Source organism: Dipodomys merriami, unplaced genomic scaffold (assembly GCF_024711535.1).
Source record: "Dipodomys merriami isolate MVZ:Mamm:240054 unplaced genomic scaffold, mDipMer1.0.p SCAF_29, whole genome shotgun sequence".
NCBI classification, from domain to species: domain Eukaryota; kingdom Metazoa; phylum Chordata; class Mammalia; order Rodentia; family Heteromyidae; genus Dipodomys; species Dipodomys merriami.
The window spans coordinates 4,475,960-4,500,607 of NW_027204381.1; the positions used below are offsets into that span (position 1 = coordinate 4,475,960).

Consider the following 24,648-nt stretch of genomic DNA (forward strand, 5'->3'; position numbering starts at 1 on the left):
AGAGGAGAAGGACCAGACACTCTTTGGCACGATCTTTACAGGAAATTTCTCTTCACCTCTGACTGCTGGCTTCTCTGGCTTCCTGTGTCTCCTGTTGGTCAAGCTGACAGGGTGAAAAGGATGATTCTTGTGGGATCTGAAATAGGTTGAGTAGAAATCACACTTCCCTCCTCCTCATCATTGGCCTCCTCCTCCTCCTCCTCCTCCTTCAGCAATAGTAGGGATTGAATTCAGAATCTTGTGCCTTTACTACTTGAAACACATCTCCCAGCCCTTATTTTCTCCTTTTCACTTTTAAGTGTGGTCTTGGCTATTTGGGAGTCTTATAAAGTTCCTTGAAAACTGTGCAATTAAAAAAATGGATTAAATGCATAAGAACGAACGAACATCTTACAACACAGTCTTATTCATGAATACCTCTTTAAGTTTTCATGGCCTTTCAATACATTTTTGTAATTTTCTCTATAGATCCTTGAATGTATTTTTAAGCTAATGTATTATATCTTACATTGAAAATTAGTTGCAAAGTTAGTTGCAATAATTCCCACTATCCCTTTAAGCTTGTCCCTTGGAGAGTTCATTTTCTCTCTCATGAAGAAGAAAATGGATTCATCAGCCCTTTGAGGTTGGGTTGGCCTTGTGAATTGCTTTGGTAGAAGTCATGTTGCAGAATTCCTAAGACTAAGCTTTTAGGAGGTCTTGAAATTTTGCTGTGGCCTTTTGAGTGACTCCTTGGATACTTCCATGGGGAAATGCTTATTTTAGCCCCAGAGAGCTGAGATAAACTACAGTAGCTGAGAATTCCAAAGCCTCCTGGCCAACAGCCAGCATCAGTCACCCGACATATGAATGAGGCCATTTTAGACATTCAGCTCCCCAAATCAAGCTGTTGGATGATAGTTATACATGACCTCAGGCAGCAGCAGTAAATAAACTGCCTGTTTTGAAACCAGCCCAAACCACTGTTACAAAGAACTGCAAGCCAATGAAGTTATTTTAGCTTTAAGTTGCTCAATTTTGGGGTGGTTTGTTACAGAGCAATAGAAAACAGATATCTTGATACTGTGTCTAATAATTTGCCTATTCTTTTCAATTTGCTCCATAGAAAAATCACATAATTTGAACAGAATGGCAGTTTTGGTTTTGTTTGTAATCTTTTTTGGGGGAGAGAAAGGGTGAGTTTGTACTGAGGCTTGAACTCAGGGCTTTGACCCCTTACCTGGCCATTTCTGCTTAAGGCAAGTACTGTGTGGACCACAGCTCCACTTCTGGCTTTTTGCTTGCTGATTGGAGATAAATATCACACAGATATGTCTGCCTAGGCTGGCTTTGAACTGTGATCTTCAGACCTCAGCCTCCTGAGTAGCTAGGCATGAGACATTGGTGCCTGACAGATGCTTTTTTTTTTGTTTTTTTGGGGTCCAGTCGTGGGGCCTGAACTCTGGGCTTGGGCACTGTTCCTCAGCTCCTCAGCTCAAGGCTAGCACTCTACCACTTGAACCACAGCACCACTTCCGGCTTTTTTCTTTTTGCTTATATGGTACTGAGGAATCAAACCCAGGGCCTCAGGCATGCAAGGCAAGCGCTCTGCCACTGAGCCAATTTCCTAGCCCCGATGCTTTGGTTTTTAATCTGCAGCCTTAAACAGCATTTTTTGCTTCATCTTATGCTATTTGTATTTTCTTGTTGGACTTTTTTGTTTTGTTTTTCTGCAGTGCTAGGAATTCAACCCAGAATAACATCCCTATCCTTTGGTTTTTTGAAAGAAGATCTCCCTAGCCTGGCATCAAATTCAAGATCCTCTTGTGTCCCTTTCCTGAGTATTGGGATTATAGGTATGAGTTACCATGCTGGGCTTACTACGCGTTAAGTTAAAATTTTTCTTTTGTGATTTCTTTTGTGGCATACGAATTATTAAAGAAGTACATTTTAAATTTAAGTTTTAAGTTACTGGTTTCTAATTAATTTGTAGTCAGAGAATGCAGCCTGTCTGATCTCAGCTCTTCAAAATGCATTGAGACTTAGGTCCTAGAAAATGATCAGATTTTGGAAACCATTCTATATGTTCTTCAGGAAAGTATGCATTATTTGATTGGAAAAGATTTTACACATTGAAAACTAAGTTTATATATTGGCATACTAAAATGGCATAAGTCTTTATCTTCTTTTTAATTCTGTTCAAAAAATGGAGTCAAGGCAGGCGTGTTAATGCCTAATACTGCCAAGTAGATTTGTAGACTTCGCTCAGTAATGCTATTAAGTTTTACTTCATTTACTTACAGACTAATTTAGTCAACTTTCAGTATTCATGGGAGATTCATTACAAGACTCCTCTGAGATAAATTCTCAGAATGCTCAAGCCCCTTGTATGAAAAGGCACAGTATTTACATAGAACTGACACATATCCTCCTGTGTGCTTAAAATTGTTTCTAGAGTACGTTTTCGTTTTTTCTTTTTTCTTTTTGGTCAGTCATGGGGCTTGACCTCAGGGCCTGGGTGCCATCCCTGAGCTTTTTTGCTCAAGGCAAGCACTCTACCACTTTGAGCCACAGCACCACTTCCAGTTTTCTGGTGGTTAACTGGAGATAAGAATCTCACAGACTTTGCTGCCCCAGCTGGCTTTGAACTGTGATCCTCATCTCAGCCTCCTGAGTAGCTAGGATTACAGGTGTGAGTCATTGGCACCCGGCTCGTGTTTCGTTTTTCAGAATACAGTGGTTTTGATCCCTGCTTGGTTGAATCTGCTGGTGTGGAACTTTTGTATGCAGGGAGCCAACTGTGATTAGATGTATACAATTCATCTTTAATGTCTGCTTAGCACTGTAACTCTTAATATCATGTAGTTAATCTCTGTAGCGGATGCCGTTGATGCTTATACTTGCACACAACTTAGACTCTGAAGGCTGTTTTCTGCAACTCTGTTTGAAGAATATATTGGCCTATACTCAAGGCTCAACTGAAAGTGTTGGCCAACTTCTTAAGACTCCAGAGAGGCCCTAAACTAATGATAGAGAGTTGGTGGATCAGTACCCTGGCTTCCTTGCCTCTGTTTGGATTGCCTAACTGTTTAACACTTTCTTCCAGTACTACCCATGGCCTTGAGCTCCATTTCCCTAAAATGTTAATTGGCTCTCATCCCTTTCCTCATCTGCCTCCCTACTACCGTACTGCTATTTTGGAAATGAATTATTTGCATTCAAATTCAGGGCATCCTGATTATTCTTAATAATTAGGGTAGACATCTATTTGAGGGTACTTTTGGCAAGCTAAAAGGTGCTATAATTCGAGTGTGGTATGTATCTACCCCCAAAGATTTATGTGTTGGACTTGGACCAGAGTATGGTGGTACTGGGTGGTCACTGGGGGTTGCCCTCGGAAAGATCTCTGAGGTCCCCAGAGATCTTTCTTCACCTTTTTCTTTCTTTGTACCAGTAGTAGGGCTTTAACTTAACACCTAGGAGCCATCCCTTAGCTTTTTTAACTCAAGGCTGGTGCTCTTCCACAAGCTATAGCTCTACTTCTAACTCTTTGCTGATTAGCTGGAGTCTCACAGACATTCCTGCCCCCACTGGATTCTAACTAGAATCCTTAAATCTCAGCCTCCTGAGTAGCTAAGATTACAGGCATGAGACACCGGTGCCTGGCTTACTTTCTTTACTTGCTACCTATACACTTCCACAGATAATCTGATACACTGCCTACAGCCTGGCCCTCAGAATTCCCCAAGTATCTTGCATGCCTAAGCTTTTGTACCTGCTTCTCCTGCTTAGAATGTGTCCTCTCATCCTTCTTTTAATGCTTAACTAATCTTTCTAAGACTAAGCTCAGGCTCATTCTCCCCAAAATATCTTTACTGAAGTCCCTAATGTGGGTAGAGGTCTCTCCTACTTTCTCCCAGAGTACCTTGTAGCTATGTGTCATAGCATTTCATAAACTAGATCATAATAATTTTCTTACTTATCTTGTCATCCTCCATGAGATTAGCTTCTGGGTAGGGACCATGGACATTATCCTGGGTGTAGCACAAAATTTGGTTAATGGTAGATAAACAATTACCTGTTGAGTAAATTATAAAAAGCCCACCTGGATGAATAAATGATGGTTTTGGAGTGGGAAACTTAAGAGATTTGAAAGCATAGTGAAAGAAGATAAAAGGAAATGGTTCATATAGTTAAGTGGTTCATTTTGTTCCTGCTTAAGTGAAAGAAGGTTCTTATTTAATTTCATCAAAACTTTATTGAGCATCCAGCATGTGCTAGGCACTCTGCTAGATGCTAGTAATACAAAGATAAAGATCAAAACAAAACGAACAACAACAACAAAAAATCCACGTTCTTACTTACCCCCCCAATATAAGGCAGATTTGGCTTGAGCCTGGGAAGCCAGCCCCTGAGGGGTTCAGCACCAGGGTGTGGCATGGTCTCATCTCACCCTAACCTTCACCCCTATATCTCAAGGCTGACTTAGCAGGTACCACTTCTCCAATGTCTTAGCTACCTGAGCAGCTTCTCCTTATATGCATTATGAGGAGTGATGTACCCTGTAAGGTTAGGGGATCTTTCTCATTAAGAAAGGGAAGATGCAAAGAAAGATACACTTGCTTACATGAACCCAGGAAGGATCTAGGGGACTGGCAAGCTGCTGACAAGCATGCTATTGGAGTGAGGGTAGAGGGGACAAACTAATCTTGGTGCTCTTAGGCTGGGGCAATGCACGGCTTGATAAGAAGGGGCTGGATACAAGATGACTTGAGAGTTGCTCATAAGGGAAGTAGACATGTGGTTCAAATGATAGAGCACTGGCCTTGAGCAAAATAGCCTCACAAGAGTGCAAGGCCATGAATTTAAACCCTAGTTCAAAAAAAGGCCAGGAACTGGTGGCTCATACCTGTAATCCTAGCTACTCAGGAGGCTGAGATCTGAGGATTGTGGTTCAAAGCCAGCTCAGACAGGAAAGTCCATGAGACTCTTATTGTCATTTAGCCACCAAAAAAACCCAGAAGTGGTGCTGTGGTTTAAAGTGGTAGAACACTAGCCTTGAGAGAAAAATCTCAGATATAGGACTTGGGCCCCAAATTCAAGCCCAACAACCACCACAAACAACAAGTTGTTTACAGGATGGTCAGAGCTGAGACTTAGAAGATAAGGAGGGGTCAGGGATACAAGGCCTCCCAAGAACAGTAGGAAGGAGAGGACAGAATACCTGGGGCTTCTTTCTCTTTCTACATTTTAACTACCTATCTTTTTGCCCAATAGATTATTGCCTCTCCTCCAAACTATTCCAAAGTGGTGGCCACTGTAGACTACCTAGTACCCAGCTCCTTCGTATTCAGAGGGTAGGATGATTGAGGAGTTTGCGCTATCTGGTGGTGTGGGAGGAAGGCAGCTGAGGGAGTGGGGTGGGAGTAGAATGTCTCAAGGATTGGATCAGGACTGGCATTGCCTGACTGAGCAGGCAAATAAGCGTCCTCTTCTCCACACCTTTTCTCTGAAGATTAGAATCTCATTCTTCCAGTTGGAGGAAGCTCCACCACCTTCCCAGGGATGATTGTGTGAAATGCTTGTTTCTTAAGGAAGCCAAGGAGAATCGTGAGGAGTTAAAAACAGATACCACCAATATAGCTTTCTGAGAGGAGGGTGAATAGACATGCCCTTCTTTAAGGGAATAGACACGGCCCATCTTTCCATGAACAGGGACAGGAAGAATGCCAAGCATGACCTGCAGATGTGTGTGTGTGTGTGTGTGTGTGTGTGTGTGTGTGTGTGTGTGTGTGTGTGTGTGTGTGTATTAGTTCTGGAGCTTGAACTCGGGGCCTGAGTACTGTCCCTGAGCCTTTTTTTTTTTCCTTAAGGCTGGTGCTCTACCACTTGAGCCACAGCTCCACTTTGGGGAGGAAGCCAACATGGGGAGCTTGAGTGATTTGCTAGCACCCGGGTTCTGGGGTATATGGTATATGTCAGAACCCAGGAACTGAGCCCCCTGGGGAACTGTTCTAAGACAGGGCCTTCACATTGTCCTTAAGGACAATGGGGCACTGGGGGCAAGCGGTCTCCCTAATATGGGCTTGCAAAATAATAATAATTAATAATAAAAGCCAAAGAAATCAAGCTTCCAGAAGGAAAGGGAGTGGAGCGGGGAGCATTAAGAGCTCCCAGGATCATTATGGGGATTAGATTACTGATGTTAGTTTCAGAAGATCCTTTTTTTTTTGGAGGAGGAGGAGGAGGAGGGGGACAAGAAATTTAATCATCTATACAGTCCTAAGAGGGCACAACCTATACCCACGGAGAACAAAGCCAATAAACCCAGAGCAAACGCAACCTGGTTTCACCCCTAGATGAAGATGATGATGATGATGATGATGATGATGATGATGATGATGATGATGATGGCAGGGCCTGCTCTATGTCTGCGCATGCGCACACGGGTCTGTCCCCCTCCCTCCCTTAGTCCCCTAGGCCCGGAGGCTCCGGGACTTCTTAACCCAGCTCCCAGGACGGGACGCGCGCGCGTGGGCTGCGGATCACGGGGCGCCTCGCGGGGCTCCCCGGGGCGGCTCAGGCGCTGATCTCCACCGGGCTGGCCTCGTCCTGCTCGCGGATCATGTGCACGCCACCGGCAGTCCGCAGTGTGCGCGAGGCGCTGCGCGAGCGGCAGGGCGAGCTGGGAGCCCGCGGCGGGGACGCCGTGTGGGTGCGGCCGCTGGCCGGGGAGGGCGCCGGGGAGCGCGGGTAGCGGCGGGCAGAGCGGATGGGCAGGCCCGGAGAGCGGCCTGGTACCGGGGGCGAGACGGAATAGCCCGGAGGGCCCGGGTCTGCCGTGCTCCGGGGCTCCGGAGCGGGGTTCTCCTCGGGGTCCGGAGAATCCTGCAAGGACACGGGGTGCGGGCATCAGGGGCCCTGGTCTAGCCTGGCCTAGGAGGCTGGGGCTGCGGAGACCTCCTTGGGTGTGGCTGGACCATCTGCTTTTCCTTCTCTTTCCTGAGACATGTACTAGACTAGTAGGGTGCCTAGCAGGTAATAATAGGCGCTCAGTAACTCGTGGACAAAGCTCTGAGTACTTTGTCCCTTTTGTTCACCAGTCTTGGGCAACCTGAAACCTTAAGTCATGAAATAGGAAACCAATAGAGCTGGTGTCCAAAGACTTAGATCTGGAACCTAGACCTGCTACTTACTTGTGTGCTTCATCCTGTGCAGATTGTATTTTCTAACCTGTAAAGCGGAGATGATGCTGGATGCGGGCATCTCACACCTGTAATCCTAGCTACTGAGAAGGCTGAGATCTGAGGATCGAGGTTCAAAACCAGCCTCAGCAGAAGAGTCTGCAAGACCCTTACCTCCAATGAACCAATAAAAAGTCAGACGTGGAGGCGAAGCTCAAGAGCACCAGCCTTGAATGAAAAAGCTAAGGGACAGCGCCCAGGCCCTGAGTTCAAGCCTCAGTACTAGCACCAAAACAAACCAACAGATAAATAGGAATGCCAGAAAGATTTCACAGGTATCCCAGCATGTGCTGGGAATTCACTGCTGGTTTGTGGGACACCCATCCCCTAGAGCTTACCTTGTCCTTCAGGATGTAGAGTGCCATGGGGTTCTTCCGCTCCTGTTCTCCACTTCGTGGGAGGGTGTCTGCTGCACAGGGAAAAGAATAGGGTGGCTGGCCTAGGTACAACTCTCTCTACCAGCCAGCAGCTACACCCCTTCCTTCTTGAATAGTCAATGATAACCTTTACCAATGTGGCTGAATACTTGAAGTCCTACCTTGGCTTGTACAGGTCCCTGTTCTGCAGTCTTCCAGAAGTTGGTAAAGGAAGGGCCCTGCAGAGCTGGCTTCCTTGTGGCCCATTTTTCCCCTTTCCCAGCAGCCCGCTGATCTGAGTATGGATGGGTGGGTGGGTGGGTGTTGGGGAGCTTACCTTCTGACTTCAGGCGGTCATCATTCTGATCCATGTACTCCAGGGAGTTTTGCTTCTCCAGCTTCCTCTTCTTCCTGCATATCAATCCATCCCCCCACCAAGAAAAGAACTATTGAATGAGAGCAGAGGACCTGGGGAAGAGACCCAAGAAGAGCTCTGATGACCATAAAGGAGGCCTCCTCATAGCAGGAAGATAGGCTGGGTATGAGGGGGGTAATAGGAGTAGTACCTGAGCTTTGGAATGGGTTACATTTAAGTTTGCATGCTGATGCTGTCACTAGCTTGTGGCTATGGGCAAGTCATTTATCCAACATGAGTCTCAAGAGTCTTCATGCATAAATTGGAGGCAATCAAACTTAAAACCCCAGCCCTACTGCCTGGCCCAAAGATCCTCAGCACATAAAACCATTATTTCTGGAGGCAATGAGCACAAGATACAATTCCATATATAATGGAAAGAGACATATCTTGGGAAAAGCCCTGGGAAGCAAGGCATCTGAAGAGATGAGAAAAGATCCCTGCGTGGTGGCTCATGTTTGTAATCCCAGCACTTGGGAGACAGAGGGAGAAAGACTGAGAGTTGGAGGTCAGCTTGGATTACATAGTAAGAACTTGCAAGAGAGGTGGGGGGGGAGAAGGGAGGGAGAAGGAGAGAGGGGGTGGGAGGAAGGAAAGAAGAAAGTGAAGGAGAGGAAAGGGGAGAGGAAGAAAAGATGGAGATAAAAAAAAGAAGAGAGGGGAAAGGAGAATAATGGAGGGAAGGGGAGGAGAGAAGAAAGAAGAGGAGAGGAGAGGATGGAGAGGAGAGGAGAGGATGGAGAGGAGAGGAGAGGGGAAGGGGAGGGGAGGAGAAGATAAAGAGTCTATGATGTATGAATTCCTGCATTCAGTCCCAGGCACCTAAATAAATGATAGAGTTTAGGGCTGGAACAGACAGAAGGATTTGGGTGCATGGGTTGTGGAATTTGCCAGATTACCTAGACTTTTTGGAGGGTTTCCAGCAGGCACAGACTGTCACCAAGGTCACAAGGAGGAAGATGCCTCCTGTAGACAAGATGATGTAGAGGGAGCTTCTTCCTAAGGGGAGAGACAGACAGACAGACAGGTGGGAGAAACTTCTGGAAGGGGCAGTGGGTGTAGCAAGGAGAGCTTGTGGAAGGCAGAGAAAAAGAGCCTCAGGTGCCATGGCTGGCAGGTGGCAGAGCTGGCTCAGAGCCCACTCCCCACCTTGTCTGTCCTCCACAAATAATCGGCCCATCTCTGCCCTCCTTCTCCTCTCAGAGTTGCTCTCTGCCCTTAGCTCCACTGGGCACCTGACTCTCGGGCAGGCGGGAAGACTCACTGTACACGGTGATCTTGACCGGCAGGCTGCGGACCTGGCTGATGGGATTCTCCACCACACAGCTGTACAGGTCATCATCCTCCATGAGCACACGGGTGATGGTGAGCACCTTTTGGTCTGGGGACAGGAGCATTCTGGAGTCGTTGAGGAGGGGCTTGCCATCCTTCAGCCATGTGTAGCTGGGCTTGGTGCCGTTCTCATGTGAGCAGTTGAGGGTGAAGCCCTCACTGAGCTCAAGCACAGTGGTTGAAGCCACGACCACCTGCGGCCTTGAAATGGGCACTAAGCCCCAGTGGAAGAGCCAGTAAGTCATGGGCAAGAAAGTGTCTCCCTCCCCCCGCCCCCCGCCCCGCCACTTTTGTTTTTGTCAGTGGTGGGGCTTGAACTCTGGGCTTGGGCACTGTCTCTCAACTCTTCAGCTCAAGGCAAGCACACTGCCAATTGAGCCACAGCACCAATGGTGCTGTTTTCGGGTGGTTAATTGGATGTAAGATTCTCACAGACTTTCTTGTCTGGGCTGGCTTTGAACTGCAATTCTCAAATCGCAGCCTCCTGAGTAGCTAGGATTATAGGTGTGAGCCACAGATGCCCGGATCCCTTTCCCTTTTTTAAAAAAAAAAATTCCCTGAGCCAGGCATTGGTGGCTCACGCCTGTCATCCTAGCTATTCAGGAAGCTGAGATCTGAGGATTGAGGCTCAAAGCCTGCCTGGGCAGGAAAGACCATGAGACTCTTCTCTCCAATAAACCACTCAGAAAACCAGAAGTGGTGCTGTGGCTCAAGTGGTAGAGCACTCTTCTTGAGCTGAAGAGCTGAGGGATAGTGCCCAGGTTTAGTTCAAGCCCCATGACCAACAAAAAAATAAATAAAATAAATGAATTCCCTACATTCCAATATGCCATGAACTCAGCTTGTGGACTGAGGTAAAGACATGCCTAAAGAGTTCATCAGTGCAGTCCCTTCCCATCATTCATTCTTCCATTCATTCATCCACCCATTCATCCGTTTACTCATTCCATTTCTCATGTCCCTACTAAGTGCAGGGAGCACAATGCTGAACAAGGCAGCCTGGTGTCTGCCTTGATTCTTCCTAAGTACCTTTCCAAGACCACTGGGCTTTCATGTCTCCAAGCAGCTTGGAAGATACTTTAGTTAGGAGAAACCTTAGTTCTAAGTATCTGCGTTCGTGTCTTGGCTCTAGCAGTTCTATAGGCTTGGACAACTGATGCCATCTCTCTGTGCCTCAACTTACCTCATCTATAAAATAGAGAGAGTGACATTTACTTTGCCTAAATGAGTGTAACTCTAGGAGCTGACATACGTAAAACACTATAGGTAGCTTCTGGCACACAGCAAGGACTCTGTCCATGTTGGCTGTACTCAAGCATTCCCCCGGGGCCTCCACCCTGCCACCCGGCTCCCACAATCTAATGTCTGTGCTCAACTCCACAGTGCCTTGGTTGGTGTTCTCTTGGGTCTAGCTAGTGTGCTGGGCAGACCCTTCCACAGCCCCAGCCACCTGTCCTGCCTCCATCCTGGTCAGAGAGTTTTACCATCGACAGTGAGGTTGATGGTCTTCTCCCCCGTGAACGTGTCATCGGTGATGGAGATCTCCACCTCGTAGGTGCCCTCGTCAGCCAGCTGCAGGTCACTGAGAAGCAGGGAACCATTTTCAAAGAGTCGGATACGGTCTCGATAGTCAGGCCGCAGGTTGCCGATGACTTCAGTGCCAATAGACTGCACCACGGTCACGGGCTTGTCTCGCTTCAGCTGCCACTTTACCACGGGCTTGTCACTGCTGGTGCTGCTGTACTGCACGGAAAGCAGAGCTGACTTCCCCACGGTGCCATGGATCAGACGTACCGGGCTGGTGATGTTCACCCCCTCCAGGGGGACTGCAAATAGCGTCCCATGGGGAAGAAGGTTAGGCCCAGAACCTTACCCTCACCCACCTTTAAGTCCCTTGATCTCCCAGTACCTTACCCTGTGGGTCCTTCATTTCCTCTGTCATTAACTCTCCCATGGTGGCTCTATGCTTTGGTGTCCTCACAGCCATCCCATGGCTCTCCTATTGCCTGGTTCTCTGCCTCCCTGGCCCTTTTTCCATTGCCTTCCTCTTATAGGAGATTTAGCCTACCTTCGATGTCTTTATTCATAGAAATAAAACATCTCCTATGTGCCAGACACCTTTATCCTATGGCCTTCAGATAAATCAAAAGCAACGCAGATAGAAATCTTTGCACTCCCGAAACTTATAGCTCATTGGATAGCAAGGGGGAAATTGTCAAACTTGAACACTGGGATGAGTGGGAAGCAGAGAAAGCATGGGAAGGTAGATCCACAATGCAAGAGTATGTCATAAGAGGGGGGTCGAGAAAGGGGCAGCTTAGGGGTTCAAGACATGGGTACTTTCCGTCATAGCAAGAGTATCTGATCTTTACCCCAGAAGCAAGTAGCATCTTTCTGAGCCTGCCCAGTACAAAATAGAGGAAGAATTTGGATGGATAGACTCAGAAGAGCCTTGCAAGACTTGCCTCTAGCCTACTAGCACTTGGGAGGCAGAAGGATCATGAGTTTAAAGCAAGTCTATTCTATACAGTGAGACCTTTATTTAAAAAAAAAAAAAAAAAAAGCAAGCCAGGCACTGGTGGCTCACACCTGTAATCCTACCTACTCAGGGGGCTGAGATCTGAGGATTGTGGTTCAAAGCCAGCCTGGGCAGGAAAGTCCGTGAGACTCTTATTTCCAGTAAACCACCAGATAACTGGAAGTGGCACTGTGGCTCAAGTGGTAGAGCACTAGCCTTGAGCTGAAGAGCTGAGAGACAGTGCCCAGGCCCAGAGTTCAAGGCCCACTACTGAAAAAGAAGGCAAAAACTACCATTTACTGCACAGATTTAGGCAAGCAAATCTTTCTAAGTCCCTTTCTTCTTGCTTATAAAATAAATATATCATTATAAAATGAAGAATAGTAACAATAATAACAGCAACTACCCTTTCATAACCATAGGATTGTTAAGCACCCCAGTTACTGTTGTGTAGTGGAAAGAACACAAGTTTGAGCATCAAAGATTAGGCCTTCTGCTGGGCTGTTTGATCTATGAAAAGCCACTTACCTGTTTGGGGTCAGATTCCCCTAAGTAATTTGAGTAGAGACTATATGGCCTCATGGACTCTAGGATTTTAGGACCTGTCCAGGGGAGTCCTATTCAGAGACACATCTCATATTCTGAGGCTTCGTAGTAGATCTGGCGCCTAAATGGATGCTGTTCATTAGTGTTACTGGCCAAATAGAGCATCCCAACGACTCAAAAGAGAGTCCTCTGGAAAGAATGCTGGTAGGAATCAGGAATCAGGGTTTAGCTGAATAGACACATGCCAGGTTCTCAGTCCCTCTGTTCTCCAGTTGCTTCCTTTTACCCTCTTTGTCTCTGAATCTTCCTATCCTTCTTGTCCTTACTTCTTACTCCACTATAATGCAGTCTAGAGTTGAGGAAGCTGAGCTATGCTTTCTCATTCTTCCTCTCTTCTGTTCTAGGGAGTCTAGACCAGAACAAGAGACAATTAAAACTTTATAGTTGTTTGTGGCAGGGTAGGTCAAAGCAAATTTTATTCATTAAGCATATTCAGTCTATTTTCAGAACTGGTACTTTCTTTAGTAGTGAGCTCCTCACCTTTGGAAGAAGTCAAGAAAAGACCAGTTGACTTTCCTTTCACCTCTCTGGGTCTCTTTCTTTGACCTGTAAGCCTTTTCTAACGCTAATATTCTATGACCCATTACCATCAATGTATCACAAAACTTTGAGTGGAAAAGATGGCTATAAGAATTAGGACAGGGGCTGGGAAGGTGACTCAGTGGTAGAGCGCTTGCTTTGCATGCCTGAGGCCCTGGGTTCGATTCCTCAGCACCACATAAGCAAAAAGAAAAAAGCCAGAAGTGGCTCAAGTGGTAGAGCACTAGCCTTGAACTGAAGAGCTGAGGGACAGCGCCCAGGTCCAGAGTTCAGGCCCCACAACTGGACCCCCCCCCAAAAAAAAGAATTAGGACAGTCTAGATGTGAATTTTTGAACATTTTATGTTTGTTGTTAAATGGAAGTCTTAATTTGAGGAAGGCCGAGTGGACAAAATAGTTTTCAAACATTATTATTATCTTAAGTAGTTTCACAAAGGGGTTTCAACACAACATACCCATTTATGAGCACAAATGCACCTAGATCAGTATAACCCTGTCCATCCTTCTATCTCAACCTACCTCATCAAACTTTTTTTTTTTTTGGTCAGTCATGGGGCCTGAACTCTGGGGCTGGGCGCTGTCCCTCAGCTCTTCAGGTGAAGGCTAGCGCTCTACCACTTGAGCCACAGTGCCACTTCTGGCTTTTTCTGCTTATGTGGTGCAGAGGAATTGAACCCAGAGCCTCGTGCATGCAAGGCAAGTACTCTACCACTGAGCCACTTTCCCAGCCCCTCATCAAACTTTTTTAAGGCATTTTTATTCCTATAAAATTTTTCATCAAAATAGAAATAAATATAATGTTGGTCTAACTCACCTACCTAAGTACAATTTGTGGAAACATAAATCATGTCCTCCAAGTAATGGGATCTACTAGGAATCCCTAGTCTGTGTACTAGGTGGAGATCCATTTGGCCATATGATCTTAAGGTTACTTGCAACTCTCTGTGATTACTTAAATGGGATTTCTAAATCAGATCTCAGGTTTGGCTTGATTTAGAAAAACAAATTCTCTAATTTCTTCAATTAAGCAAAGGAGACTTTAGTATATATGACCCGAGGTGTTTTTGAGAAAGGCCATGAAGAATATGGTAGTGATGGCACATAGGGAGCATCTTCCTCCTCCTCAGGATGCAATAGGGGATATACACACCAGTTATATGTGCAGAGCCTTCCTGTGGGTTAGCCAATCTAAATAACAACCATGCTGTGGTGTGCATTGTGGTCTGTTTAGGTATTAGAAGCTAGAAGCAGTGAAACCTTTAAGAGGTAGAGGAGTTTAGCTTCACTGAAGGTGATGAGAGGTTAAAGGAGTTTTTTGTAGTTTTAAATTGATTCTCCAGAGAAAGTTATTTAAAAAAAAAAAAAAAGAGCCTAACCCATCTCTGCCTTCCTATTTTTCCATGAGATCTTTCTCTCTCGCACACATTCCCTGAAGTCATCTGCCCTGGTGTGCTGCAGTTAGACCCCTTTCCCCCGTCACCAAAGCCCAGGGTCAAGCTGTTTGGATGGACTTTCTACCCCGAATGTTGTAAGTTTAAATAGCATCTTTTTATTATAAAGTACTCAGCTTTGAGTATTTTATTATATCAGTTGGAAACTAACACAGATCAAACTTTGAGATTTCTATTTCCGTATACCATGGCTGGAAGGGACAGCCTTAGCACTAAGATGAAGAGATTCTCCCTCTCCCTTCTATAGCTCTGACCTCCCTTGAGTTTCTCTGGCTTAGACTGTCACCTATCTCATCCCATTCCAAGGTCCCAGGAGACCTTTTTTCTTTTGTGTCAGTTCTGGGCTTGAACTCAGGGCCTGAGCACTGCCCCTGAGCTTTTGTGTTCACTTTACCACTTGAGCCACACCTCCATTTCTGACTTCTTTTTTTTTTTTGGTAGTTCATTGGAGATAAATCTCATGGACTTTCCTGCCTAGGCTAGTTTCGAACCATAATCCTCAGATCAGCCTCTTGAGTAGCTAGGATCATAGGCATGAACCACTGGCACCCAGCTCCCAGCACCCCTTTTAGTGATGTCTTTCCTCTCCCATTCTGTTCTTCCTATAAGGTTAGATAATTTATGTTGGATTAAAAACACTGGGGAAACTGCAGTCTATGGATTAACTCAGGCCATATTCTTGTCTAAGTGGCTACTCTCCTTCCTTAAGCCTGTGAACATGGCATTCCGGGGAGTGGAGGACATTCGTCGTGTTTATATGGGTCATACATAGTCATACACCCATGTTCACATGAAAAAATGAGCAGACTTTGCTAAGCAAAGGCTGTTTTGCAAGAACTGTAGCCAAAATCAGAATCTACGTTAAACTCAGGATTCCACACTTTCTTTTTTTTTTTTTTTTGTCGGTCGTGGGGCTTGAACTCTGGGCCTGGGCGCTGTCCCTCAGCTCTTCAGCTCAAGGTGAGCGCTGTACCACTTGAGCTACAGTGCCACTTCCGGTTTTCTGGTGGTTTATTGGAGATAGGAGTCTCACGGTCTCTCCTGCCCGGGCTGGCTTTGAACCGCGATCCTCAGATCTCAGCCTCCTGAGTAGCTAGGATTACAGGCATGAGCCACCAGCGCCCGGCTTAGGATTCCACACTTTCAAACGACATGGAGAACTGGAACAGGAGCCAAAGCAGGACACAGAAGTGAGGAAATGGCTCACAAATGTAGCCCAGAGTGGCAATAAAAAGAATTAGGACTATTCAACCTGGAGAAGTAATTAACATAGGCATTGTCTCTGAGATATCATTATGTAGAAAGTTTTTGTTCCCACCTAAGGCTCAATAAAAGGAAACTAACATCCCATTAAGAAGTTCCTGTGGACCTCAACAATGCTCTTTGGATTAGATCAGACAAGGAAATTTCCAGAGTTGTGTGCTCACTCATCTTGTCCTCAAGGCTGGCACTGTACTACTTGAGTGACACTTTCAGCCTGGTTGTTTTGCTGTTATTTTTGGAGATAAAGTCTTGAGGATTTCTGTGTCCAAGCTGCCTTTGAACTGTGATTCTCCAGATCTCCGCCTCCTGTGGAGCTAGGCTTATAAATGAGAGCCACCCATTCTCAAAAGAATAAATCAGTTGTGACTTGAAGGAAAGTCAGACTTCCAATATAAGAATGTATCTGAAAAGAGCTTTGGGCTCCCTTTATAGCTTTTTCATTTAAAAACAAACCATCCAACCACTATCTACTCATATTTGCTGGGCAAATATTTCCCTTTTATAATACTCACCACAAATTTACCTTTCAAAAGTGTCAATGGGATCTGGTTTCAGTATTCTAATGCCAAGAACTGTAGCTATATCCCCTTTTACCAGAAACATTTTCTTTCTCCTTAAAGAAACCCCTCCATTTCTTCATCCATCATGGACACCCTTCCCTGGGATTTCTCCAGTTACATTCTTTGTGCGGGGAACTTGACCCACACATAACAAAGGACAGCATACAGCAATGTCTTCTAAAAGGAAAGACACATTGTTTTCTGCTTTGGCTCTTAGTTATCATTCCTAATGATACAACAGCCTCAACCCGTGCTGTTGCTATCTAGATGCATTACTTATCGTATAAATGTAGGGGCTATTGTGTTGTATTGTTATCCTGTTGAGGCCTAAGACTGTGAAATCATTTAAAGTACCAATCATTCAGGAATGGGAGAGAAAAACATCAGGAAACAGAAACTGTGAAGAAGGCCCTTGGAATACAGAAAGAGAAGACTCTAGAGATTTTTATATGGTCACAGATACCTAGCTGTATGAATTAAAAATAGCATGTAGACAAGATGTTTGTGAATTGAAACATTCACTGTTGTTAAGCTCTCCCAACTGACCTTCAATTTAATACAATACCACTGAAGACCCAGGAGGTTTCCTTTTTGATATTGGTACAAAATTAGCTCAATAGAGTAAAACAGGACATCCCAAAAATATGTCAGTGGGAGTACAAATCAATACAACTACTTTTTTGGGGGGGAGGGGGCGGTCATGGGGCTTGAACTTAGGGCCTGGATGCTGTTTCTGAGCTTTTCTGCCTATAGCTAGTGCTCTACGCACTTTGAGCCACACTTTACTTCCAGTTTTCTGGTGACTAATTGGTGATAAGAGTCTCATAGACTTCGAAGCTGGCTTCGGTCCATAATCCTCAAATCTCAACCTCCTGAGTAGCTAGAATTATAGGCATGAGCCACCAGCACCCAGCTTGATTCAATTACTTTTGAAAACAGATCATATCAAGGAAAGCTCAACATGTTGTGACTTGGATATGGTTTACTTGTGTCCTCCAAGGATTTATGTTTCTGAAGCTTGGTTCTCAACGTAGTAATTTTTAGAGGTGGTATATAGAACTTTTAAAGGCTGGAGCCTAGCAGAACTGCTTAGCACATTGGAAATGTGCCCTGGCAAGGGGTAAATGTAGTTTTCCTGGGACCCTAGTTAGTTTCTAGTAATGTTTTACCTTCCGGTATCACCCTGTGATCTCTTCCTCCTCTTTTCCATCTGTGATCATGTCCTTCATAGCTTTATGGATTGTATATGAAGTATCCTTCCAAAAGGCTGAGTTTCCAGCATGGATCTAATTGTTGAGAGGTGATTAGATCATGAGGGTGCTAATTTCATGAATGGGCTAATTCACCAATGAGTTCATATAAGTGGGCTATTAAGAGGTGGAGTCTGATTAGAAGAAGTAGGTCACTGTGAGATGTGTATATCTTGAAGAGTTTATCTTGCCCCATCTTCTTCCTGTCTCTCTTCCTATTATCCATGACAAGGTGAGACAGTTTCTCAACCACATACTCCAACCATCATGATGTTCTGCCTCACCATGCATTGGTCCAGAAGCAATGGAGCCAACTGACAATGGACTGAAACCTCTCAAAGCCAAAATACAACTTTCCTCCTTTAGGTTGTTTTCTCAGGTGTTTTGCAATAGCAAAATCTACCAGGATCAGGCTGATACCAGCACCATACTCTTGAATCTTTAGAACCATGAGCTAAATTAACCTCTTTATTTTACAAAGATATCAGGCCTAGAATATTTTGTCATACTAAAGAAAAATATACTAAGAGAATCTATAACTCAGCAATTCTATTCCAAGATATATTCACAGATGAAATTTGTATATATTGTATATATTTACTAAAAGTCATATACCAGAATATTTCAACAACTCTGTTCATAAAGCCTGAGTTGAAGATTGGTTTAGAAACAACCAGAGTATCTACCAAAATGGGAGAGATAAACTGTGGAATACCAAGCAATGAGACCAAATGACAATTATAATAACAATATACATAAACCTGGCAAACTGTTCAGCAAAGGAAGCTAGATACAAAAATGCATGCACATAATTTCAACTATAGTGTTCACAGACAAGCAAAATTAATATGTATTATCAATTAGGATGCTCCAGAAATCCTCAAGAGAGGGCAGTAGTAACTGAAATACTAAGGGGCTGATTTTGAGGCACTAAATATTTGATTTCTTTATATGGGGGATTAATATTTGGAGTTACTTTTTATAGGTTCATCAAATTATGATTCCCATCCCCATCATTGTTTCCAGGCTATATTTTGGATCTTCTGAATGTAGTTTACACTCAACTTCACAAGCTGAATGTAGTTTGCCTAACGCAACTCATACTTTCCTCCCCACCAATGATGAACTGCTGGTTCTGCCTAAACACATGAAGCTATTTCAAGCTAATGACTTTTGCCTTTTTCCTCAACTGTAGTGCCCATATATACTCCTACCATTTTTCTCATCCTTTAAAATTCAATGCAAATGGAAGTGGTGCTGTGGCTCAAGTGGTAGAGTGCTAGCCTTGAGCATAAAGAGGCTCAGGGACAGTACCCAGGGCCCCAAGTTCAAGCCACAGGACTGGCAAAAAAAAAAATTAATTCAAATATTCCTACTACAGGAAAGCTAACCTGAGATACTACCCCCATCCCATTCTGCTCTGATTCCTATATATTATTTGTGTCTAACTCATGGTAGTTTCTGTGTTTGTTCAAATGATCTCTTCACTCTATCATGCATTCCTAGTCTCTCCGTAACCTTTGTGTGTTTATACACAGAAAATACATCTACTGTATTTAAAGTAAGATCAGTTCTCCAAGAGGTCAGTAGGGGGCGCTACAGGAGGTAGGTGTCTATGACATGGAATGAATTACAGCTAGGTTAGTGTTCCTACCCTAAACCAGGAGGCTGGTTATCTTCCAGCTATCCCATCTCCCATGCAGTTTACACTCAGAAAAGCAGAGGAGGGGTTTAGGGAGGTGCAAAATCAAGATTTTTCCCTCCCTCTCCCTCCTAGCCCCATCATAATCCTTTGGGAAGAATGCTGGACTGGCCCACGCCAACAAGTCATCCCATAAGAAGTGGCATAGTGCCCTCCATCTAATGTACTGAATGCCGTGGGAGCTCCTTTTGGGGGACGGGGCCCGAGGCGGGGTGGGGGGGGGCAGGAGACTCATGGAATGAAGAGATACATTCAACACCAATGCTTGAATTGTTGCTTCCCACAGCCTGAGCTCTCTCCCCTCCTCCCACCCCAAAGGCATTCTGGCCTTCAAATCTTCCCCTCCCTCTCCCTTGAAAGTCCTTTCTCCAGATCTTTTCTTACCCTTTGAGTCTCCTACCTGGCTGGATCAGAAGCAGGTAGACCAAAGGAGTGAGGTGCAGGGCCCTGGAGGCTCTGGACAGGGCTCCCCTTTCTCTCTTCATTTTGGGTGGCGTTCTCCAGCTCTGCTGCAGACAATTAGCATGATTTCTCCACTCTGGGCACGTCCCTTTGTACCACTCGGAGTTTCTCTGCCCGAACACAGCTCTGCCAACTTCCCTCTGAATACACAGAGCTCTGTGTATTGCTGGGCTTGTGCTTTCCCCTCACTCAGACCTGGCATTTTCTAGTATCCAAGCCCTGCATCCCCAGTTGGGATGCGATTCTGCTTAAGAGATCATCTCCAATGTAGGTTCCATTGTGAGGGGTTGCTGGTGGGGGTGGGGGGGTTCTTCGCTTGTCTGAGCTGAGACCCACTCCCAGAGCAGATGACAATCTGGGCTCAGTGAAGGCACAGCGCAGGGACACACTGAAGGAGACCTTCTGTCCCAACCCACCCTGTCTCCACCTCATACTCCTTGTTCCTGAGAAGGAAGGTTCCTGCCAATAAGCTCTGGAAAGAGAGAGAAAGGAACTTTTGAAAAGCTAGGAAATGAGGAACTCCACAGAATTTCCATGGAATTTCTAAAGAAATGGGGAAACTCCTGTTTTACCTCACAGGAAGAAGATTGGAAGATAGCTCAAGTTCTGTTGTTTTTATACCTTTCCTCACCCTGGCTGGCATTCTCCTGTCATAGAATCACGTAGATGCTGGGTACATGCTCTGTTCACTCCCCTGCCTTCAGCCACTATTCGAGAACATGTCAGAGCAAAGATTAAGGTAAGGTCACCAGCCAGTATCCCAGCACAACAGTCTAGATGTGGCATCCTGTGTCAAGGCTGTACATCTAAGCTCTACCCTGATGCAGCTTGTGACCATATCTCCTCATGGTGGCTGCTAGTAGGCATTCTTAGAAACTGAGTGGTACTGGGATGGCTCACTATGTCTCTTTGAGCCTCTGATTTCACATCTGTAAAATGGGGAGAACAATAGCCTCTTTGGAAGAATTGTTGGAAGGATTGGTGTAAATATGGCACATGAGAGTGACTAGCACATTTTTTGTTAGTGAGATGATACTTAATGCTGAGTGTGACAGTACCTCCTGGGATCCCAGCACTCAAGAAGCTGAGGTGTAGGACAATCTGGAGTTCAAGGCTGGCCTGAACTACCTGGGGAGACCCTGTCTCTAAAAAAACAAGCAAGCAAGCAAACCAACAGAAATGATATTTAAACCATGTCATTAAAAGTGCCTTTTCTTCTTTTGTTTTTCATTCCTACAGGGATATTTTATTTAGTGAGACTAGAGTTCACAACTCTACTCAGTTGCCTCTCCCTGATCTGATATAAATGCACCAATGATCTTACCGCTTCCTCTTTTTTTTTTTTTCATATTGAACCAAGCCCTACTAGGCTGTTTTAGAACTGAAGCTTCATTGTATAGTTCATCTGAAAATACAGAAAGATAATATAGAGGAAGAAGAACTGGGAAGCATTGGTGTTGAATTTCAAAGAGGAACTCCAAAAGATATTTAAAAATCCACTTTTTCTCTCTTTTTTGGAAGGGGGGTGGTACTAGGATTTTAACTCAGTGCTCCATGCTTGCTAAGCAAGCACTCTACCTATTGAGTCATGACCCTAGCCTTTTCCTCCTTTTGTAGCTCAGTACCTGTGACTTTTCCCTACGCAATGTAAAGCACCTGTTTTTCTCTAAAAAGCTCTTGTTCCCGCAGGTTTGCAAAAGAGAAGACAAATTCAGCACTCAGCTTTTGACATTTAGAAATTCACATGGAGTTAGTAGCAAAATAAAAAGCTTAAAAGTCAGTAGCAAAATAAAAGGCTTAAAAGTCAGTCTTTACAAAGAACAAAAGGATATTCTAATTTCTTTCTATCCATCCCTTTTACATATCTGTTTGGCAGGTGGTGGACCAAATCACTGAGTTCTTCTATGGTATAAATAAATAGGCCATTTTGCCTGTGATAGCTTGGCCTTGAGGCTTATTGGATGGGAGGTAGAGGAGCATATGAAGTTCGGGAAATAGCCTGAAATCTGCTGCTGCCTCCTCCTCCTCCTCCTCCTCCTCCACCCCCTCACCTCCTCTTCCTACTCCTCCTTCTCTTTCTTTTTGCATGAAGAACTGTGGAAAATAAAATGTGTGAGAGAGAAACCAAAGAGGCATCTAAATCCTTAACAGAGGGATGAGACTAAGGCTACTCTACTTGCACAGAATTTCCAAGTACTGCAAAGTGCCTACAAGCCCTTGGGAGATTGAGAGGTGCTGGGAGGGTAAAGATCAGACAGAAGCCAGGTGCTGGTGGCTCACGTCTATAATCCTAGCTACCCAGGAAGCTGTCTGGGCAGAAAAGTCTGTGAGACTCTTATCTCCAATTCACCACCAGAAAACCAAAAGTGGTGCTGTGGCTCAAAGTGGTAGAGTGCTAGCCTTGTGCAAAAGAGCTCAGGGACAGTGCCCAGGTCCTGAGTTCAAACCCTAAGACCGACCAAAAAAAATGTACAGGCATGAAGCAGAAGATAGAGCAAAGAGGCCAGAGTGTATAGGGACTTTGATATCTCTTCACCAAGAGGTGATAACTATGGGACTAGCAAGGCTGTATTGGGAGCCAGCATGTAACTCATTAGACCTGGGAGCACTGTAGTAGGATTCTGAGACTATAAAATGAGTCCACTTCATTCTCTACCCCTGTTGCAACAAGGTCACCTTAGCTAGGCCACCTATACTTGCTGCACCCATTCTCAGAGAGGAGCTGGGGTTAGGGGAGGAAATGGGAAATCTTGTTTGCACAATTGTCAAGTTGCCCAAGCATGGACCTAGTTACCTGAAGAAATAGTTAATGTGGTTACACTAAAGTGTGCGTAACAGTAACCTGAAGGTTAGATGCTCACGTGAAGGTCACAGCAACTGCAAAGACATAAGGGCACTCCTTGGTATATCTGAATGTATAACATGCAAATTTGCAATCCTGGCTGAGAGGAGCAGACCTGGAGAAGCTTAAAATTGACAGTTTACATGTCTTTCTCTCCTAACAGACAGAGAACTTCTCCACCCTGCACCCTCTGGGTACTGGGAATTGAACTCAGGGTTTCACCACTTCCTAGGCAAGCACTCTGACATTTGGACTATGACCTCAGCGCTTTGGCTAACTCACTAGGCTCTCACTAATTTTGCCCATATCAGCTTTGGACTTCAACCTCCTGCCTCTGCCTTCTGCATTGCTGGAATTACAGCCATGCCTCACCATTCCCAGTCCAAGAGGACTCTTTAATTTAAGGCCTGTTTGTGTCCATTGTCCTGGCTTCCCTTTGTGCTGTCCTTTCACGAATGCTTTGGAGTTTCTTGCTGGGTGTGTTTGTCTAATTGTTGATATGGCTAATTGTTTTTGTTGTTGTTGTTAATGTTACATTTCTTTTTTTTAATCTCAAATATATGTCCATACTTGTTAACCTGCATGTCCATCCAATTCTTGAGTGAGATATTGTCATCATTGTGAAGGTTCTCCTAGGTAGTGACTGTAACTCTTCACTGCCCTGGGTCTTCTTCTCAGCCTAGCTCTGAGCACTGTAAATTTGGCTGCTTGCTGGGTGCTGATAGCTCTTGCCTATAATCCTAGCTAGTCAGGAGGCTGAGATCTGAAGCCAGCCCAGGGAGAAGAGTTTGAGAGATGCTTATCTCTAATTAACCACCAAAAAGCCAGAAGCAGAGGTATGGTTCAAGTGGTAGAGTGCCAGCCTTGAATAAAAAAAATAAGGGTGAGCACTCTGGTCCTGAGTTCAAGTACTTGCACAAAAATAAAATTAATAAAAGTCTGCTCCAACAGTGGGGTAAACTGCCTGTCTGACTGATGGCAGTCCGGCCCTGCTTAACTAAGGTTCTCAACCCTAGGTTTTCTGAGCACCCTAGCAGATTCATTTCCAACTGCACTGTCCTCTTCTCAGCTGGCCCAGTTCTCTTGGCCCCTGCATTCTGCATAGTTGTTTCTGGTTCTTCCTCCTTTGGCACCGTCTTTGGGGCCCTGAGATCAGACTGCTCACTCTTGTGGCAAAGGCAGTCCAGATATGCTGTGTTCAGAGAGCCCCTGCAGTAAAAGAGCCCCCCCAACTCCACCCCATACCCACGCTCACACCCACCAGGCAAAAGTCAGAAGTGTACACCTCTGGATCAGGAGAAAGGAGCAAGCAAGAGGTGTTAACCGAGTCACAACCTGAAATGGAATAAAGAAATGGAAAAAATGGGAAATGGAATAAAGAAAAACCAAACTAAGAAGCAGGGTGGGGAATTGTAAAAGGGAGCCAGTCTTCCTGAAGGTCTTGCAAGAGTGACAGGACAGGGCTGTCACTAGCATGCTTGGCTAGCATGCATGAAGCCCTGGGTTTGATTCCTCCATCTCACATAAGCAGAAAAAGCCAGATGTGGTGCTGTGGCTCGTGGTAGAGTGCTAGCCTTGAGCAAAAGAAGCTCAAGGACAGGACAGTGCCCAGGCCCTGAATTCAAGCTCCAGGACTGGCAAACAACCAAACAAAACAACTTGTGAGCTCCACAGGTTGAAACAGATGTTGAAGCATTTGGATTTGGAGATTTGAGATGGGCAGTCTGTATGTTAGGGCAATGAGACATGGAAGGGAAAGAAGCCAATACAGGTAGTATTTCAAGCACATGACTATCATAGACAACTAGAACTTAATCTTTCCGAGAAATCAGTGAGATAGGGAGTCATTCCTCCCAGTTACATCTGAAGGCATGGGAGCTGGGACACGCATCTACCAACTGCCAACAGATATGGGCTGCTGAGAGCTGTTTCTTTTTCTTTCTTTGTGAGACCAGGACTTGAACACGGTACCTGATGCTTTGCTCATCCTCTGTTACTCTACCAGTTGAGCCATGCCACCAAGCCCTGAGAGTTGTTTCTATGGAGTAGGAGAAAATTAATGTCAGAGACTTCTAATCTATCACATCGAGGTATCCTGCCCAAAACTTCTGTGTGTGTGTGTGTGTAT

At 45.1% G+C, this 24,648-nt stretch overlaps 1 protein-coding gene across 1 annotated transcript; it reads right to left on the minus strand.

Moving 5' to 3' along the window:
* Positions 1–4,234: 4,234 nt before the first annotated feature.
* Positions 4,235–19,970, minus strand: LOC138838841 (hepatic and glial cell adhesion molecule). The gene is made up of 7 exons (XM_070038227.1): positions 19,617–19,970; positions 10,811–11,152; positions 9,259–9,540; positions 8,894–8,993; positions 7,917–7,990; positions 7,562–7,632; positions 4,235–6,867 (listed from the first exon to the last, which is right to left on the minus strand). The coding sequence occupies exons 1-7, from the start codon at positions 19,699–19,701 to the stop codon at positions 6,559–6,561; spliced, it is 1,263 nt and encodes a 420-aa protein (XP_069894328.1). The 5' UTR covers positions 19,702–19,970; the 3' UTR covers positions 4,235–6,558.
* Between the last annotated feature and the right edge of the window lie 4,678 nt (positions 19,971–24,648).

Coding starts and splice junctions, on each gene's coding strand:
- LOC138838841 (XM_070038227.1), bottom strand. CDS start 19,701: ATGAAGAGAGAAAGGGGAGCCCTGTCCAGAGCCTCCAGGGCCCTGCAC. Junction 11,153..19,616: donor CCTGCTTCTGATCCAGCCAG/GTAGGAGACTCA, acceptor CGCTATTTGCAG/TCCCCCTGGAGGGGGTGAAC. Junction 9,541..10,810: donor CATCAACCTCACTGTCGATG/GTAAAACTCTCT, acceptor ACTGGGGCTTAG/TGCCCATTTCAAGGCCGCAG.